Genomic DNA, 18,288 nt, shown 5'->3' on the forward strand with positions numbered 1-18,288 from the left:
TTTAACACATGGGTCAAACCAAACTCTTTGAACTGGCAAAGGAAAGAGAAGCCTGAGTGCCAGAAAGCTGTTCAATTAACAATACTTAGATATCCAACAGACATTTTTGGGCACCCCCCTGTCAAATTGCATGAGACCCCTCTGTCAATCTTGGGGCATATTTTAATTACACATTTTCCACTAACGGGGGTGGGGTGGAGGTGGAAAACGAACTTACATCTCTGAGAAGCAGTGAGCAGCTGGAGTTTGGGTTGGGCTGGGAATCTCCCTCATACACAAACACTCCGCTCTAGGCTCTGAACTGAGAGAGAATAGTCCAACTGACTGTGGATAGAATCAGGCACGCTTCTACCATCATCACTACACTAACACCTACTGAATGCAGAACATGTGATACTTTGCAGGATACCTTCAATTTCACGGCATGAAAAAAGGGGAGAGAAGAAGGCCAACTTACTATTTCTCTTTGTGAGTCTCCTATGTAAGCACAGTGTATTGACTGTATTTTTCAGGCATTGTGCTGGGCTTATTATATTAAAATCATAATAACAGTGTCTATTTGGACTAGACATTAGCTACCCTTTGTAGCAGATACTATTTGCAACAGCTCAAGCTAATTCTTATATGTCATTCCATTCATTAATGGCAAACTTAAAACTTCCCCAAAAACTCCACTTTTTTGGTCGTCTGATAGGAAAGGACTGTGTAGTAACTGGTGGATACACACAAACAAGCTTCTATGTGCATTAGAAACACCACACAACACACCGGAGCAAAATCACACTAACAAAAATAAATAAAATGCGCTGATATGCAAACTCAGAGAAAGTTGCACTAGCGAGGGAGAGAAGTATTATCCCAATTCCTGGATCCTAGGGACGTGTTTCCTCTATTCTTCTTCCCCACCTGAGGTGAGGCGAGCTGGGGTTAATGGCATATGCCAACTGCGGTGACGTGTGGAGCCAGCGGCAGTTCAGGCACTTTGCCGGAGTATCCATCATGATAAAGCAGGGGACCCGGAGTCTGTCACATGCAATCACAGTTTACTACGGATCGCGGGACTTCAAAGTGAAAACGAATGGTAGTTCATCGACATGAAGACTTCATATATCTTGTTTTTGGGGGGGAACTTGTCTTGTCTTTTTTCTCTTTCTATCTGTATGGCTCTGTGTTTTTGTGTCCCTATTTAAGATGTTATAAAATATTCCCCTCTTCCGACTGTAGAAGAAATGATTCAACAATTTCGTAAAATATAATTTATACTAGAATTTATTACAATAATCCTCAACTCATTGAATTTGGAATAGTTTTTTTGTGTATATTTATTTCTCTGCTTTTAAGGAGTAATTATCTAAGAGGTCTTACATTTTAAAAAGGGGATTAAAAAAGGCCCATATGGCTTTTCGGCCTTTTCATGTGATTGAGCATCGCAAAGTGTTAAACGTGATAATCATAAAATTTATCAACCACAGGAAAGTGAAACGAGTCGCAATATCGTCGCTGCCTCAGCCTCTCGTTCCGCGGGACTTTCTTAACTCCTGGTCGACTAACCTCTTTAATCTAGCCTACTAATGAGTCCAAATGACACAGGCTTGACGTTTTTGAGATGGTGTTAGGCCGATTTTCTGCCCCGGCCGGGGCCCTTCTCAAAGGCATTTGATTGGCACATGCTTTCACTTAATGAGGATAATTACTAGGAATAACAACTGGGGAACCACATCTGCTCAGTGTAACGTTGGAGCAAAGGGAGGTGGTGGTGCCCCGATCTGTCAGAGAGAGAGAGAGAGAGAGAGAGAGAGAGAGAGAGAGAGAGAGAGAGAGCGCACTCTTTTTCCCAACTTCAGCAGCGTGGGCCCATTCTAACACAAACCCTACCTCCTCCCTTCTCCTTCCTTCCCTACCTCCTTCCACCCCTCCCTTCTTCCCTCCCTCCAGTCGACAATAACCAGATTAATAGGAATCAGCATGTCGTTGTAAACTCTCATTAGGGCCAGGCGGCTCGGCGGTGCGCGGAGGAAATGACACAAGATGCCAGGTTGTGTCTGTGTGTGTGGCTCACCCTGTCCTGTGTGTGTGAGAAAGCACAGCACGGCCATGGGAGGAAGGGCAAAAGGCCAAAGGGGCTGAGGCTGAGTGACATCCCCTTGGCTGCCGTTGTTTTCACTGTCTGTGACTCCATGCCATGTTTGCTTTACACAATGCTGCTGTAACATTGAAACAACAATGCTGTAACGTTTGAAATAGCCAGGTAGTTCCCTGGGCAATCTTTATGCGGGAAAAAAAATCTAAATGCATAGCATCCCTTTTCAGCGTAAATTCTTAGATAAACCGACAGACTGAACTTTCCTTTCTCTGTTCAATAATAGCTATGACATACAATTAAGCTTTCTTTCGAAAAGGAATAATGATTTACAAAGTCAAGGCCCCTGAATAATACATTGGTGTTTATTTTGGTTTAATTCACATGCGAGAAAATAAGCGAATAGCTCACTTGCAAATTGGCATGTGTATTTGACGGCCTTTACCCCACCCCAACAAAATATTTAAAAGATGCCGCTGCCTTGCCCCATGCTGACCCAGTTCTCACTAATTATCTGCAAAGTAGGCATCAAAGCAGGCCAAACAGTCTGCAGCACTTAGATAGATTCAAACCCATTTAAAATATATGACTGCGATGTGGTCGGGCTGAGGGCTCCCCTTTCTAACTAACTAATCCACCAAACCTACCCCATCTTGCTGTCACAGCCAGACGAGCACGTCTGTGTGAACTGTGAGCTCACAACAGGTCGGAGAAGGCAAAGAAGTGGTTGAACTTATAAATAGAATGGTCATTGTTCTGAATGTGTTATTTCAGTGTTGGAGTCGTCGGAGTGGTTCCTGACACTGCTAGGTGGGTGGTTGGCAGGGGGAGGGCAGAGGAAGGGGGAGGGGGTGTTGTGTTATTATAAAAAGGGTCATGAAGTGTGAGAGTCAGCTGATCATGTGTTTCGGGTCATGGGCTTGCACTATGGTTTGCTTTCATATGACATAGGCTATTACTAAATTGAGCTGGCAGGTAAATTCTAAAGCAAATAAATGCTAGTGGGCTTAATACAAGTAAGGGTATTTTTTGAGGTGGTGGTGTCGTGAGTAACGGCAGGAATTTAGAATTCTCTCTCCTTTTGACAGGAAGCATATCATTCTTCCCGGCTTATTTTCCCAGCAGCACCGATATAGTCAGGTTTTTGGGTTTTCGCTCGGATGGCGTTTGGTTCAAAATGAGGCCCTTCTTTATTCTTAAATACCACATATTGCTCACTTATGCGCTGCTGGTCTATTGGACTTAAAAAATATTTTTATGGAATTAACCCCAATATCATTCTTCAATTGTATTTGTGAGACTTTGACAAGGGTTTTAAGGAGTTGATATTTTATTGATAACATTCATTCATAAAACATTCATTTATTTCCATAAGAAGTTATGGAAATGCAATATGAAATGTGTCAGTGTTCTCCTTAGACAGTGTACTTCCAAAGTTAAGTAACATGAAATGAGACATGAAAAAATAACAAGAACAAGTTTGAGGCAAATGCCCCAAAAATATACTACCTAAAAAAGCACACTATGACCTAATTGCAAATGCCATCTTCTTAGGAATTCATAGTAAGACACAACACTGACCTTGTAATCTTGTTTAACATTGTTTTGTGCCGGTAAATAAGAATTTGTTATTAACTGACTCACCTGGATAAATAAAAAAGCAAGCAATTGACTTTTTCCTCTGTGCCCTTTACCCTGTCCTCTCAGGCACCCTGTATTTTTGGGGGGATTTATGAACACATTTATGAATACAGTTATTGGATGATATACGCATGCCCTGTTATTAATGTGCTTGTATGTATTTGACACTACAAGTTCCCTATTACCTGTTGCTACAAAGTGATACCCTAGTACCTGATGCTACATAGTGATACCCTATTACCTGTTGCTACAGAGTGTCTAATGAATGTATACCTATTCAACTACTTATAAATACATTGTTTTACTATAATTTGGACCCAGAACTACATATTCATCAATAGTTTATCAAATGCATTATTAATGCTTATCATGAAGTGTTACCAAAGGTTTTAGTTTACCCTGAAAAAGTACAGTTGTGGGAAAACAGAAAATATTAGCATTATTTAAGTTAGCATGTGATGCGAGATATCTCCACACTGAGTAGGGGCTGTGTCTTTGAACTTTACAAAGGCACTGGACTCCTAGGGGGATAGTGTTCCTGCCTGCTGCCGTCTCAAACAATTCAACGTGAAAAACATTTCCCTGGTAATCTGACCATTGGGCTGTGTGTGTTTTTAAATTCAACCTTTATTTAACTATTCAAGTCAGTTAAGAACAAATTCTTATTTACCATGACGGCCTACATCAGCAAAACCCGGACGACGCTGGGAAAATTGTGCGCCGCCCTATGGGACTCCTAATCACGGCCGGTTGTGATACTGCCTGGAATCGAACCAGGTTGTCTGTAGTGATGCGTCTACCACTGAGATGCAGTGCCTTAGACCGCTGCGCCACTCGGGAACAGTGGGAGTGTGTGTGTCTGTGTTTTATAATTTTTTTATTTGACCTTTATTTAACTAGATGTAGATCTAGTTTATTACCGTAGACAATTACTTTTATATTCAGAAAGGATGTTTGCAAAAAAGCAACAATATTATGATACCTTTCTGTTTTCTCAATGGCATTCAATTCAGCATTGAAAAAAGGCGCAGGTTAAAGTTTGTTCCACCTGAGCGAGTCTAACCACAAGTCAGAGACCACTGTGATGACACACCAAAGGCATTTGATTAATCATTTTTGTCTTCTTTTAATGCAGGGGTGTCAAACTCATTCCACGGCGGGCCGAGTGTCTGCGGGTTTTCAATTTTCAATTAAGACCTAGACAACCAGGTGAGTGGAGTTCCTTACTAATTTGTGACCTTAATTCATCAATTAAGGACACTCGGCCCTCTGTGGAATAGGTTTGACACATGAATTCTAATGCCCCTTAAGGAGAAAGTTATTCAAAAGTAACTGAAAGTAATCAGATTACGTTACTGGGTTAGGTCATCTAAACTTTTGGACCGGTAACTAGTAACGGATCACATTTAAAAAGTAACCTACCCAACCCTGTGTGTGTGTCTACGCAGGGGAGAGAGGAAAGGTGTGTGTGTGTGTGTGTGTGTGTGAGACACTGCCCCGGAGAGGCTGGAGAGTTCATGTGAGTTGACTGACTGGACAACTGCCTGGAAAGCTGGACTCCTGTTTTTGTTCCCTGTCGTGCGCTGGGATTTAAAATAACCAGTCTCCCCTTTGTCTGAGGTGGGAAACGGGGAGGTGACGGGCGTTGGAGACACACATACACGCACACACACACACAGAGAACATGACCCAGGCCCACTCCCAGGGCGCCCCCGATGGAGGTATCTTGGCATCCATACGAGTGAGCGTACGCATGGCCAAAAAATTCCACCGGGGATTGCTAGTGTGGGGGGGGAACTGAAGCATGACACACAGCTGCGACAGCTGAAAGGAGTGTAAACGGCCCCCTGATCTCCTCCTTGGCCACAACCACCATTAATCAGAGACAATCACCAGCCAGTGGACTGGGGGGGTCAACTCAATTGAATCCATTTTAATCCACTCAATTCAGAGACATGACACCAAATTCACTTCATGACTAGAAAATTATTAGAAATATCTTGTTTATGAGTTGTATTTCAAGTTCATGTCAAGGGCAGAATTCAGAGGATGACACAAAATTCAGTCCGTGACTAGAAAATCATGAGCAATGTTCCATTGTGACGATGCATTTTGAGTTAATATCGGAAAAGTGGGCAGAATTTAAGACGGAACTTACCCTGATCCTGCACAAGCGTAACTCCCAGAGGTTCAGGCCCAGGGCCCACTGAGTAACAAGGCCACAAGAAATGTCCAGTTCTTTCAGGAGGCATTCAGAGGCTTCATAAGCACTAAATATAATTAATAAGCAAAGTTATACAACATAAGGGATGATAAAAAAGCTCAATCCACCTGGTGCTTTGCCCAATGTGGCATTAAGACCCTTTTGCCTCACTTAATAGACTATATCGTGACATTTGCTTATGAATGATTTCTGAAAAATCATTATATGCCTTTTAAAGGGTTCATAAAGCCTTAACACTTATTTAAAGTGCCAAGACTTTTTCGACAGCCTTAGAAGTCGGGCAGAAGGGAAAGTTATCATCACTGCCTACAATTACCCCAGTCAAAGGCTTAGCTCAAAGGGCCTGTCAAAACAGCCACAATGAGTCAAACAATCAGTCAAAATAATGTCAAAACAACCCGTCAAAGGAAAACGTGAAAAAAAGTCACATTCAACAAATAGAGAAACATTCTGAGTTTTAGTTAGAACTGAGTTTAAGTTAGAACATCTTGAGTGTCTAAAAACGCTATGCTCTTATGACTATGTCTTTGGCCCAGGTAGACACACTCTCTCACACACACACAAAAATGTAAAAAAAGTCCTTACAAAAAGCCCAAAGCCCTGATTCCTGACTACTAAGACTGTGTTTATGCAGGCAGCCAATTCTGATATTTTTTCCACTAATTGGTCTTTTGACTAGTCACATCAGATCTTTTTCAGAGCTGATCTGATTGGACAAAAGACCAACTGGTTAAAAAATGATCAGAATTGGACTGCATGTGTAAACGCAGCCATGTTGGCTAAAATTCCTATTTTTTTTTAAATGTAATTTGTTCCATTGGCTTCTAAAATGCCATTCGGACAGCCAATGTGTATAGAACCAGTATTGATTAATTGACTGGATGACATCTTTGACTGAGCAACAGTCATGTCATGGTAAAGCACAAATTATATTGGTTCTTTCGACACCATATTGGGTATTCAGAAATCTCATCATGACAAATGACAATATATTATATATGACACCACATATTAAATAAAATATAATTTTGACAGAATGCCCAGGGAATACAACATATTTTAATCAGAAAAATAAGATGTTAGGTTTAGGCACTGAAGTTAAGATGGGGAAATATCTATTATCTCAAATATCAGAAAGTAGCCTCTTTAAACATGCTAAAACTTAATTCCACAACAAATCAATTACATATCATCATTACATTAGCTTATCAAATCTATTCCTTCAGCATTAAACATGATTTAAAAAGTAAACCGTTTCTGAAGTGCTGTTGAATGCATTTGGAATTATATTTCTATCCAGGCACTGACAATTAATTTCAAAGGAAATGTAAATGCTATTGTCATCATCAGCAACTTCTAATTAAAAAGCTTGACAAGAAAGTGCACAAGTAAAAATATTTGCACAAGTTCATCATATTTTCCCCACTGTAATAGTAAGAACTTGAAGGACTGAAATTACACTGCCCTCTGGTGGTTCAAAAACAGACATTTTAAATGCCTTATAACCTCTGCTGCACAAAAACAAAACCATAAACACCAACAACTTTAAAAGCAACAACTATTCTATAACTAATATTGTAGTTTCCTCTACACTTATTAACAATGAGCAAACTCACAAAGTTCCAACTTCCAAGCCCCAGCCCATTTGTTTTCTCACTCTCACCCTTCCTCCCCCAATCTCTCGGTCCCACTGCACTCAAAAGTTATTGATAGTTAGAAGTTATGGGCTAATAATAAGACGGACAATGCATGGCCAGGAGCCCATTATGCCCAGGTAATGGATAGCAGGGAGCTATTGAATGACATTGCACGGAGATTGGATGACGGAGGGTTGGCGATTTATGGCCAAGTGAAGCCCCCCTCCATGCTATTTATTTCCAGCTTGATAAGAGCACAGATGAGGCATGGTGGTATTTATGGTCCACAAGTTCATAAAGACGGCCGGGAAGGAGTTAAAATCCTCTCATATTCTAGGGATATACACAACATGATCAAAAGTATGTGGACACGTGCTCACCAAACATCTCATTCCAAAATCTTTGGCATTCACATGGAGTTGGTCCCCCCTTTGCTGCTATAACAGCCTCCACTCTTCTCGGAAGGCTTTACACTAAATGTTGTAACATTGCTGCGGGGACTTGCTTCCATTCAGCCACAAGAGCATTAGTGAGGTCAGGAACGGATGTTAAGCGATTAGGCCTGGCTCGCAGTCAGCGTTCCAATTCATCCCAAAGGTGTTCAATGGGGTTGAGGTCAGGGCTCTGTGCAGGCCAGTCAAGTTCTTACGCACTGATCGTGACAAACCATTTCTGTATGGACCTCGCTTTGTGCACAGGGGCATTGCCATGCTGAAACAGGAAAGGGCCTTCTCCAAACCAACAAAGTTGGAAGCACAGAATCGTCTACAATGTCATTGTATGCTGTAGCATTAAGATTTCCCTTCACTGGAACTAAGGGGCCTAGCTCGAAACATGAAAAACAGCCCCAGACCATTACTCCTCCACCAAATGTTATCATTGGCACTCTGCATTCGGGCAGGTAGCGTTCTCCTGGCATCCGCCAAACCCAGATTCATCCGTCAGACTGCCAGATGGTGAAGCGTGACTCATAACTCCAGAGAATGTGTTTCCACTGCTCCAGAGTCCAATGGTGGCAAACTTTACACCACTCCAGCTGACGCATGGCGATCTTACGCTTGTGTGCGGAAGCTCGGCCATGGAAACTAATTTCCTGAAGCTCCCAACAAACAGTTCTTGTGCTGACGTTGCTTCCAGAGGCAGTTTGGAACTTAGTCGTGACAGTTGCAACCAATGACAGACGATTTTTACGCACTGTGTGATTCAGCACTTGGCAGTCCCATTTTGTGAGCTTTTGTGGCCTACCACTTCAAGACTGAGCCGTTTTTGCTCCTATATGTTTCTACTTCACAATAACAGCATTTACAGCAGCTCTAGCAGGGCAGAAATTTGACTGACTTGTTGGAAAGGTGGCATCCTATGACAGTGCCACGTTGAAAGTCACTGAGCTCTTCAGTAAGAACATTCTACTGCCAATGTTTGTCTATGGAGATTGCATGGCTGTGTGCTCGATTGTAGACACCTGTCAGCAACGGCTGTGGCTGAAATAGCCGAATCCACTAATTTGGAAAGGGGTGTCCACATACTTTTGTATATATAGTGTATGAGGGAGCTTGGTGGCCAATTCATACTTTTTTGTCTTTATGTGTAATTTGGTTATTGTAGGACTCTCCCACTACCTTAATTCAGATGAATGGGACATAATGAAATATCAATGAAACTATTCGATATACTGTATCACTCTAAAATGTAAATGTACAGTGAACAAAAATACAAATGCAACATTTAAAGATTTTGTCCCATGTTTCATGAGCTGAAATAAAATATCCTAGAAATGTTCCATACGCACAAAAAGCTTATTTCTCTAAAATGTTGTCCACAAATGTGTTCACATCCCAGTTAGTGAGCATTTCTCCTTTGCCAAGATAATCCATACACCTGACAAGTGTGGCATATCAAGAAGCTGATTAAACAGCATGATCATTACACAGGTGAACCTTGTGCTGGGGGTCAATAAAAGGCCACTTTAAAATGCAGTTTTGTCACACTTCACAATGCCACAGATGTCTCAAGTCTTGAAGAAGCTGTTGCCAGAGAACTGAATGTTCATTTCTCTACAATAAAACACCTCCAATGTCGATTAAGAGAATGTGGCAGTGTGTCCAACCGGCCTCACAACCGAAGACCACGTGTATGGCGTTGTGTGGGCGAGCGGTTTGCTGATGTCAACGTTGTGAATAGATTGCCCCATGGGGGCGGTGGGGTTATGGTATGGGCAGGCATAAGCTATGGACAACGAACACAATTGCATTTTATCGATGGCAATTTTAATGCACAGAGATACCGTGATGAGATCCTCAGGCCCATTGTCGTGCCATTCATCCGCGGCATTCACCTCATGTTTTAGCATGTCGCAAGGATCTGTATACAATTCGTATAAGCTGAAAATGTCCCAGTTCTTCCATGGCCTGCATACTCACCAGACATGTCACCCACTGAGCATGTTTGGGATGCTCTGGATCGACATGCACGACAGCGTGTTCCAGTTCCCACCAATATCCAACAACTTCGCACAGCCATTGAAGAGGAGTGGGACAACATTTCACAGGCTACAATCAACAGCCTGATCAACTCTATGCGAAGGAGATGTGTCTCGCTGCATGAGGCAAATGGTGGTCACACCTGATACTGACTGGTTTTCTGATCCCTGCGCCTTCCTTTTTTGAAGGTATCAATGACCAACAGATGCATATCTTTATTCCCAGTCATGTGAAATCCATAGATTAGGGAGTAATTTATTTATTTAAATTGACTGATTTCCTTATACGAACTGATAAAATAAAAACAATATCTGAAATTGTGGCATGTTGCATTTATGTTTTTGTTCAGTATATTATAATATATACCAAGGACCAATTACATGATATAGTAAATACAATCAGAACCAATGGGTGCTTACTCAAAATGGAGCAAATTGAGAATCTACCAAACCATGTGCTGTTGCTCTTAATGCAAAACATCAAATGAGTCAAAAACAACCACACAAATGTTATATGAGGAAATGCTAGGGTATAAAACCACACAAAAATACACACATATATGCGCGCATGCACACAAACACACACAAACGCACGCACACACTCCCTGTGTGTATCAGTGAAAAAATAAAACATAAACGGTCTGTGAGCTTTTGGTGTGTAAGAAAATGCATGATCGTGTTTGCTCGTTTGTTTATCATGGTCGGTTAATGTCTGCAAAAAAAAAGAAGAAGAAAAGAGAACAACAACACTGTAAATACTCAAACAATCTTGTCAAGCACCCAATAGGGGGGAGGAGTGCGATGAAAAAGGCTTGTCAACATTATCTGTTTTATTGATTTAACAGTAAAGGCAAGCAGCTTAAGCGTTACGTTGCTTTGGCCACCCCACTGAAAATACAATAGCCACAAATAAAAAAAAACGTCCTTAAAACGTCCCCTTTTTATCACATGCCAGAATCACTTGAGGTTTTGCGTGCATTATTATGTATTTCCTGCATTTCATCATCTTTATGGGCGGCCATTAGAATTTCAGAATGTTCAAGTAGGTTTTTCCTCGCCAAGAAATCAATGTCATTTGAACGAGGATATACTGTAGTTAGATACATCTCCAGCAGAACTGGAGATCAGTATAGGCCTACGTGATGCATCAAGAAGTCACCGATGACACCAAATTCAAATGTATCACAAAAAGTAGGTGAAAAAACGTGGAAGATACATTGAGAAACTTGCAAAAACAAGATAAATGTTTTGGCTCCCAAGATTTTGCTCCAAAGCCTGAGCCTTGCTTGCATTACGAGAAAGGGAGAGAGAGAAAGAAAGATAGAGCTATGCAAGAGAGAGAAGAGAGGAAAGGGGGTACCACATGGGCCTGGAAATCATCAGGAAAACAGATGAATCCATTTTAAATTGTACACAGGGGACGTCTATTTTCTTCATGTTCCAGTGGAAAAGACCGGGCCGAAAAGACTCTCAGTACAATTAGAAGATCACAGAAAGCACTCAGGATGTTTCCTCTGCACTGGGCCTAGTGCTGAGAACCGTCTCTGTGACTCACCGAAATTGTGCTGACTTCCATCCCCTCGCCATCAAACAAATGCGATACTTCCTAAAAGACTAAAAACAGAGCGATGGCGACAATCAAATCAAAGACTCAACTCTAGCCTCGGATTCCAAACAGCTTCCATCAATAGCTGGCATTCCAGCTGGATGCGCAAATTCCCAACAAAGCAATTAATACTTTCAAAAATGCTTTTTATATGCATGATACTTCTTGTTTCACCGGATGTCCACCCTCTGAAGCCGTAATTCTTTGATAAGAATTCAAAGCATGCTGAGCAAATATCTAGTATATAGTGATCTGACATTTTCAGCTTTAACAGTCCCAAAATACTGAATAATATACTTGAAAGACATAGTTGAGAAATTATGCAATACATGAGTGACACTCTAGCTGAAGAGCAATAATCTAATAAGTGATTTGGCCTGTATCCCGAATAACAAGGTATATCTAATAAGTGACAATATGCTGAATGCCAGGTCACGGTTAGCAACGGGGGACTAGTTTTCTGCATAGCAGGGGTGGTCTGGCCCTATTCTCTACAGTCAAAGCCTTTAAAGCAGGGCCGATTACAGAATTCAGGAGCAGCTGGCTATTATAGGGCCCCAATCGCCACACCAACTGACACGGAGTGCCCCGTCACTTCATTAATTCATCCTCAGGCGAGGTTTGTGGACCAGTCTGACCCCACACAATAAGCAGTCATTTGAAAAATGTATATAGTCCCGTTTGGATGGCCATTTCATTTATTTAGTTTCATTTCATTATTTAGCAATGATAGAAGTAAAAGGTACTCACTCACACGGTCACATAAAAAAACCTGTACTTGACTGGTGAATTACAAAAAGGTGCAGGTTAGTGCTATTTGTTACCTTATTTAAGATTGACACGATAAACATGGGCTGGGACTTTTGGTGTGATAAATACAGACAGTGATTATGTGTAGGATGATTTCCTCAAGGCATGATGACCGCTAACATTGAATCTAAACCGCAAACATGCCTATTTTAACATTACACAGGCAGTTAAAAACACTGTCCTGACCAGAAAGTTGTACATTTATTACCTGTATCTGAGCAATTCAACTGTATATTTTGTCTTGGTAATGCTCCAATTACGTCACGAATATAGACATAAAAATATTATAACTAGTCTGCTATGCGATCACGTGGATAATATGATGTTAAAGGAGTCGTGTTGCATGTTAGTGAGGTAACGGAAGCTTGAAGGACCCGAAATCATTTCTTCATTCAGTTTGCTCTATTGCTTATAGCAGGGCTCAGAGGAAAAACTATGAGGAAAAGTTGTTTCTATGTTTCTACTTTACTGTTAAAGTGGAAGCCATCCATCAAAGCTATGTTACTCCACCCCGACTACTAAGATAGCCTGCATTAATTATTGTTATGATAAAAAATGTAATTAGATGTGGGAGAAACATAACTATTTATAGTTAGAAAGAGAGAGGGCTTTCTTAATGATCTGACTCGGGCTAAATCTCTATTGATTTCTTGTTAAATATACGGCTCAATTAAAGATACAACTGATTAAAGATGACTACAAATTGCCAAGCAGGATGTGAGTAGTGCGAGTACTGCACACCAGGGTAGACCGCATTCTGAGCATTACATTATTCTCCCTCTCTCTGTCCTATTTTCACAGGCAAGCAAGATAATTAAGTTACACTGGAATTAATGTTTTCATGTGAAAACCGATATTTCTCAAGTTGATGTTAATTATGGGTCGGAAGTAAAAATGAAAGCTAACTCCTGGGTACACTGCTGAGATAAAACATAAGAAAATACGTATTCATGTTTTCAGAATGTTGTATGTGTCATATTTATGAAATTTAATTAGAAAAATACCTTATTTCACTGTTTAAAAAAATATTTTATTTACATGACTACTGAATCCAATATCAATAACATGATACGAAGTGGTGAATTTGACTGAAATGATGTACATTGTTCACTGTAAATAAAAGACTTAAATAAAATAACAAAAACATGTTTTTTTATAGCTGAAAAATTAACAATTTAAACATGAACACAATTGACAATCAAGATGCCAGCCTGTAAATTCTGTAGTAGCTCATGAAACCATTTTGTAACTTTCACTGAAAAACAGAAGCACCTGTTTAACACAAGCAGAATGCTTCTCATTTCCTGTCAAAGTCAACCTTGTCTCCAACAAACACAAACTGAAACCTTGAGAGTTTGTTGTCAGAATAAGAGAATCACGAGAATGCATAATAGTAAAATGCTTTCTGATAAAAAAAAAACATTTAAAAAACGATGGGGATGTTTTTTATGGTAAAATGAGAGTCCCTATTTGCCACAAATACTGATTGTGTCCCTTTTTTAATCTCCGAGCTTGGTTCTAATAAAGCATCCCATTCACTCAGCAAAACCTAGAGGCCTTTCAAAGAACAACGGTCTCAACTGAAACTTGAGCCACTTCCATCTCTATTGGTGGTTAGTGGTCTTGCAATCCTTGTTAATTCTCCAATCAACATCTACAAATCAGTATGTCCCTCTACTGGGTAGGCCTCCAATGAAATAGGCCTATAGCAAATAATCTACACATCCGTATACAATCATACGTGTATAACACCGAATTGAGAGGAAGAGAGAGAAAGAGGACAACAGAGGGACAAAGAATGACTGAAAGAGTGAGAGGAAGAGAGAGAACACACAGAGACAGTATGGGTGAAAACAAATTGAACAACAGAAAGAGTGATGTGTTTTTTTAGATAAGTGAAAGTATGTGGCCAGTACCTGTAGTGAGTTGAGAAAGATGAAGATGTAGGCCATGACTATGGAGAAGGGCACCAGGACGCCACAGAGCCAGGTCAGGCCCAGGATTGGCAGTAGCACCAGCACCGCTTTCACTGCAGCCCTGAGAGAAAGCAACCACAAGCCAATCGACACAAATTGAAGGACTGGGCACCATGCTTGTAGACAGTTTCCCCATTACCCACCCAATCCAGGCACCTCACACTGAAACTCCCCGTCCATTCTGGATCGGATCAGTGCGCAACGCTATGGGCTTGGTTGGACGTGGTTGGCTCCCTACTGGGCCAAATAGGGCAGGTTGGCAGGAGGGTCGACCCAAGCACAACAGGGGCGGCTGGTTAGTCTCATATTGTGACAATTTCCACACTAAATCGCTCCCTAATTCTGTTTAGGATGAAATTACCTTCCAGTTCAGGTGACCGCTAAACCGCACCAGCTGTGGGGCTGGAGAGGGCTCTAGTTTATTCAGCGGAGGAATGTGTTTAAGTTTCCACTCTGGCTGCCATCGGGCTGGCCGGCTGACGCTCAACACCAACATTTATATTCCTCCTCCACAGAGTTGTTATTGTGACCAGCGCAGCTGAGTTGCAGGAAAAACATTTACATGTTGAAATGATTTCCACTGATAGATTGTAAACAGCACTTCAGTGAATGAATAATTACACTCAAATTTCACACACTGTATCCAATACAAAGGGTAAAGGAAACAACAAAGAGAAAAATACCAACACACTTTACCTCACCTCTTGCAGTGTAGTTAATATCTTGCAATCAGTTAATATGTACACTGGGTATATCAAACATTAGGAACACCTTGCTAATTTTGAGTTGCACCGCCCCACTTTTGCCCTCAGAACAGCCTCAATTCGTCAGGGAATTGGACTCTACAAGGTGTCGAAAGCGTTTCACAGGGATGCTGGTCCATTTGGACTCCAATGCTTCCCACTATTGTGTCAAGTTGGCTGGATGTCTTTGTTCTTGACACACAGGGTAAACTGTTGAGCTCCTTGAACCTACTACCATCCCCCGTTCAAAGGCACTTAAATATTTTTGTCTTGCCCATTCACCTTCTGAATGGCACACATACACAATCCATGTTTCAATTGTCTACTCCCCTTTATCTACACTGATTGAAGTGACATCAATAAGGGATTATAGCTTTCACCTGAATTCACCTGGTCAGTCCATGACATGGAAAGAGCGGATGTCCACAATGTTTTGTAAGACCAAAAAAATGCATAGAGTCATTATATACATAGAGTTATTTGTTTAAGAGATTATAATGCCTCATACATGCTTATAACAAGTAATGAAAGTATTATACCTGCCGGCTTTATGCACAATGTTAAAAACGAATTCTAACCAGATTACAAAACCAACCTCAAACCATGGAACTTCTGCAAAGACATAGAACAACTACATTAGTATTGTCTACCACCTAGTAGTAGTCCATTCCAGTGGCAGTAACTGTAATGAAATTACGCCCCTGTGTGGTGCATACCTGATCTGCTCATAGGCCTGCTCCACAGGACTGCTATCCATTGCCAGCATGATGGACCTCCTCTTGGCTGTGGAGATGGTGATGACCACCACCCGCATCAGAACCATGATGTTCACCTGATGAGAGGACACACACACACTGTCGGTTAGACAGAGACATACAATATATTCACATACATTTCAACAGTGTAAATGCAGTACATATTTGGTTAAAACATGCAGGTCATGTGAGAGGTACTGTTTGTATTCAGAAGGCCTTACTGTATCTAAGACATTGTTTTGTCATCTGTTAGAGTTAAATTAGTAGAATTTTGGGGCTGGCAAACGATAAAAACATTAAACTTTAAACATCGCGTTAACTCACAGGATTTTCTCAAAGTGAGCTGTAACTCAAGATTTTTCATGACGACTTCTTGATTTTATCTAACGTAACGGTTAGCAAAATTTGGTAAATTGAGAAAGAACAATTTATTTAACCTTAATGTCAACTTGTTTTTACATGGCATTGTAGATTTTAGCTGTATAGATTATGTATTTGGGATGTTTTCAGTGTATTTTCAATGCTTTCAGACAATGCAATGCGAGCAAAAAAAATGTGCGTGTGTTCATGTGTTCTCACCATAATTATGAAAATGACAGGGCCTGCGAAACCCCAGATGACCCCGTTCTGCACACTGAGCCAACAGTGGCCATCAGCAGAGTACTTCCCTGAGGCAGAGGCCAGGGTGATGGTGACTATCAGCACTGGCAGACCTGGTAGGGAGGGAAGGAATGAGAGCTAGAGCAAGAGAGATCAGTTCTTCCTGAGTGTGTGTGTGTATATGCACTGTATGTGTGTATGTACAGTCAGGTACATAATTATTTTCTCTATAAAATAAATAATACAAATACTGAGCTATATTGTATGCTAAAACAAATGGGAAATTATATTATTTTAAACTATTACAATTGCTCAGAGAAAGATATTTTGTTTAACAAGTAAAATCTCAAACGATGGGGGACAAAATTATTTTCACCCGTTTTTAATACTCCAGCACCCTCCCCTTGAGAGGATAATGACACCAATGTTTTCATGAGATTGGAGAACACGTTGGGAGGGATCTTAGACTATTCCTCCATACAGAATATTTCCAGATCCTTGATATCCTTTGTCTGCTCTTATGGGCTGCCCTCTTCAATTCAAGGACATTTTAGCCAAACACCTGGTTGCCTCTGCCAGGAGGCTGACACATGGCCAAAAGTGGATTTTCCAGCAAGACAATAACCCCAAGTATTAATAAAAATCCACAAGGAAATGGTTAATTTACCACAAAATCAACATTATGTCTCCGGACTTGAACCCCACTGAAAACCTGTGGTTTGAACTGAAGAGGGCAGTCCATAACAGCAGATGAAGGATAGGAAGGATCTGAAAAGAAATATATATTTCTCAGAGAAATTGTATTAGTATAAAATAATACATGTAGTGTATGTGTACAGTATGTCTACTGGGGAGAATGGGATATGGAAAAGACATTGTTTCTCAATGGACTAATAAGATAAATCTTCTTCTATCTTGTTCTTCTGTGTCATACCCCAGCCAATGAGGTAGTAGTACTTCATGTGTTGGTCCTCGCTCAGGTTGACCGCCACCACTTTGCTCCAGAGCAGCAGTCCTTCCACGAGCATCCAGCTGAAGGCAGCCATGAAGAAAAGGTGCAGCAGGGCCGCCACCAGGGTGCAGGCCACCTGACAGGGTCAAGGGTCAGATAAACAACACGGCAGACCAATACGCTTTGTAAGAGGATACGTCACAAAATGTGGAGCCACCCTATCCGTTTCAGGGGTAGCGGTTTCCTAGCAAAGAGAGGTGCCGTAGCTAACTAACTGTAAAGTTAATTATTCTGCCCCACAGTTAGCCAAGATTGTTAGCCTACCTTGTTGTTGACAGCTGAGCCACTGCAGAGAAGGACTATCTGGGCACAGGTTAGAGCAATGAACAGGTTCTTGTGGATAGACGTCCTGTCCGATTTGGGAATGCTGGACAAAATCAAAAGATTTAGTGTTGAAAACATTTATATTTTAACAGGACGGCATAACAATAAAACCTCAATCAAGTATCTTTGCAATAATTACACATGTATACTTTCAGAATGTATGAGAAAGAAAGTAATAGCAGCAAATATAATGGCTTTAAAGGCTCACTCTGTGATTTATCCAACCCCATTGTTGTTATTCAAATGAAGTATTGGCGAATAACCAGCCATCTCTTGTTTTCATCTGTGTGCCATAGGGTGTGTCTGGGATAATTTAGGTTTGACTGGCTCATAAATCTCCTTGTCAAGTCGCCTATTCCCGCTATTCCAATTCCCATGCTGATTTGGATCTCCATTGATGA

At 41.0% G+C, this 18,288-nt stretch overlaps 1 protein-coding gene across 1 annotated transcript in view; it reads right to left on the reverse strand.

The window, feature by feature from the left end:
- Nucleotides 1-18,288, reverse strand: part of LOC135512524 (adhesion G-protein coupled receptor D2) — a 149,783-nt gene that overhangs the window by 86,056 nt on the left and 45,439 nt on the right. The window contains exons 16-20 of the mRNA XM_064934632.1: nt 17,828-17,930; nt 17,486-17,639; nt 16,531-16,664; nt 15,913-16,028; nt 14,394-14,514 (exon numbers count right to left, since the gene is read on the reverse strand). Coding sequence (XP_064790704.1) covers nt 14,394-14,514; nt 15,913-16,028; nt 16,531-16,664; nt 17,486-17,639; nt 17,828-17,930 — 628 coding nt within the window. The remainder of the gene's footprint in view (nt 1-14,393; nt 14,515-15,912; nt 16,029-16,530; nt 16,665-17,485; nt 17,640-17,827; nt 17,931-18,288) is intronic.

This window comes from Oncorhynchus masou, chromosome 24, assembly GCF_036934945.1.
Source record: "Oncorhynchus masou masou isolate Uvic2021 chromosome 24, UVic_Omas_1.1, whole genome shotgun sequence".
Classification (NCBI taxonomy): domain Eukaryota; kingdom Metazoa; phylum Chordata; class Actinopteri; order Salmoniformes; family Salmonidae; genus Oncorhynchus; species Oncorhynchus masou.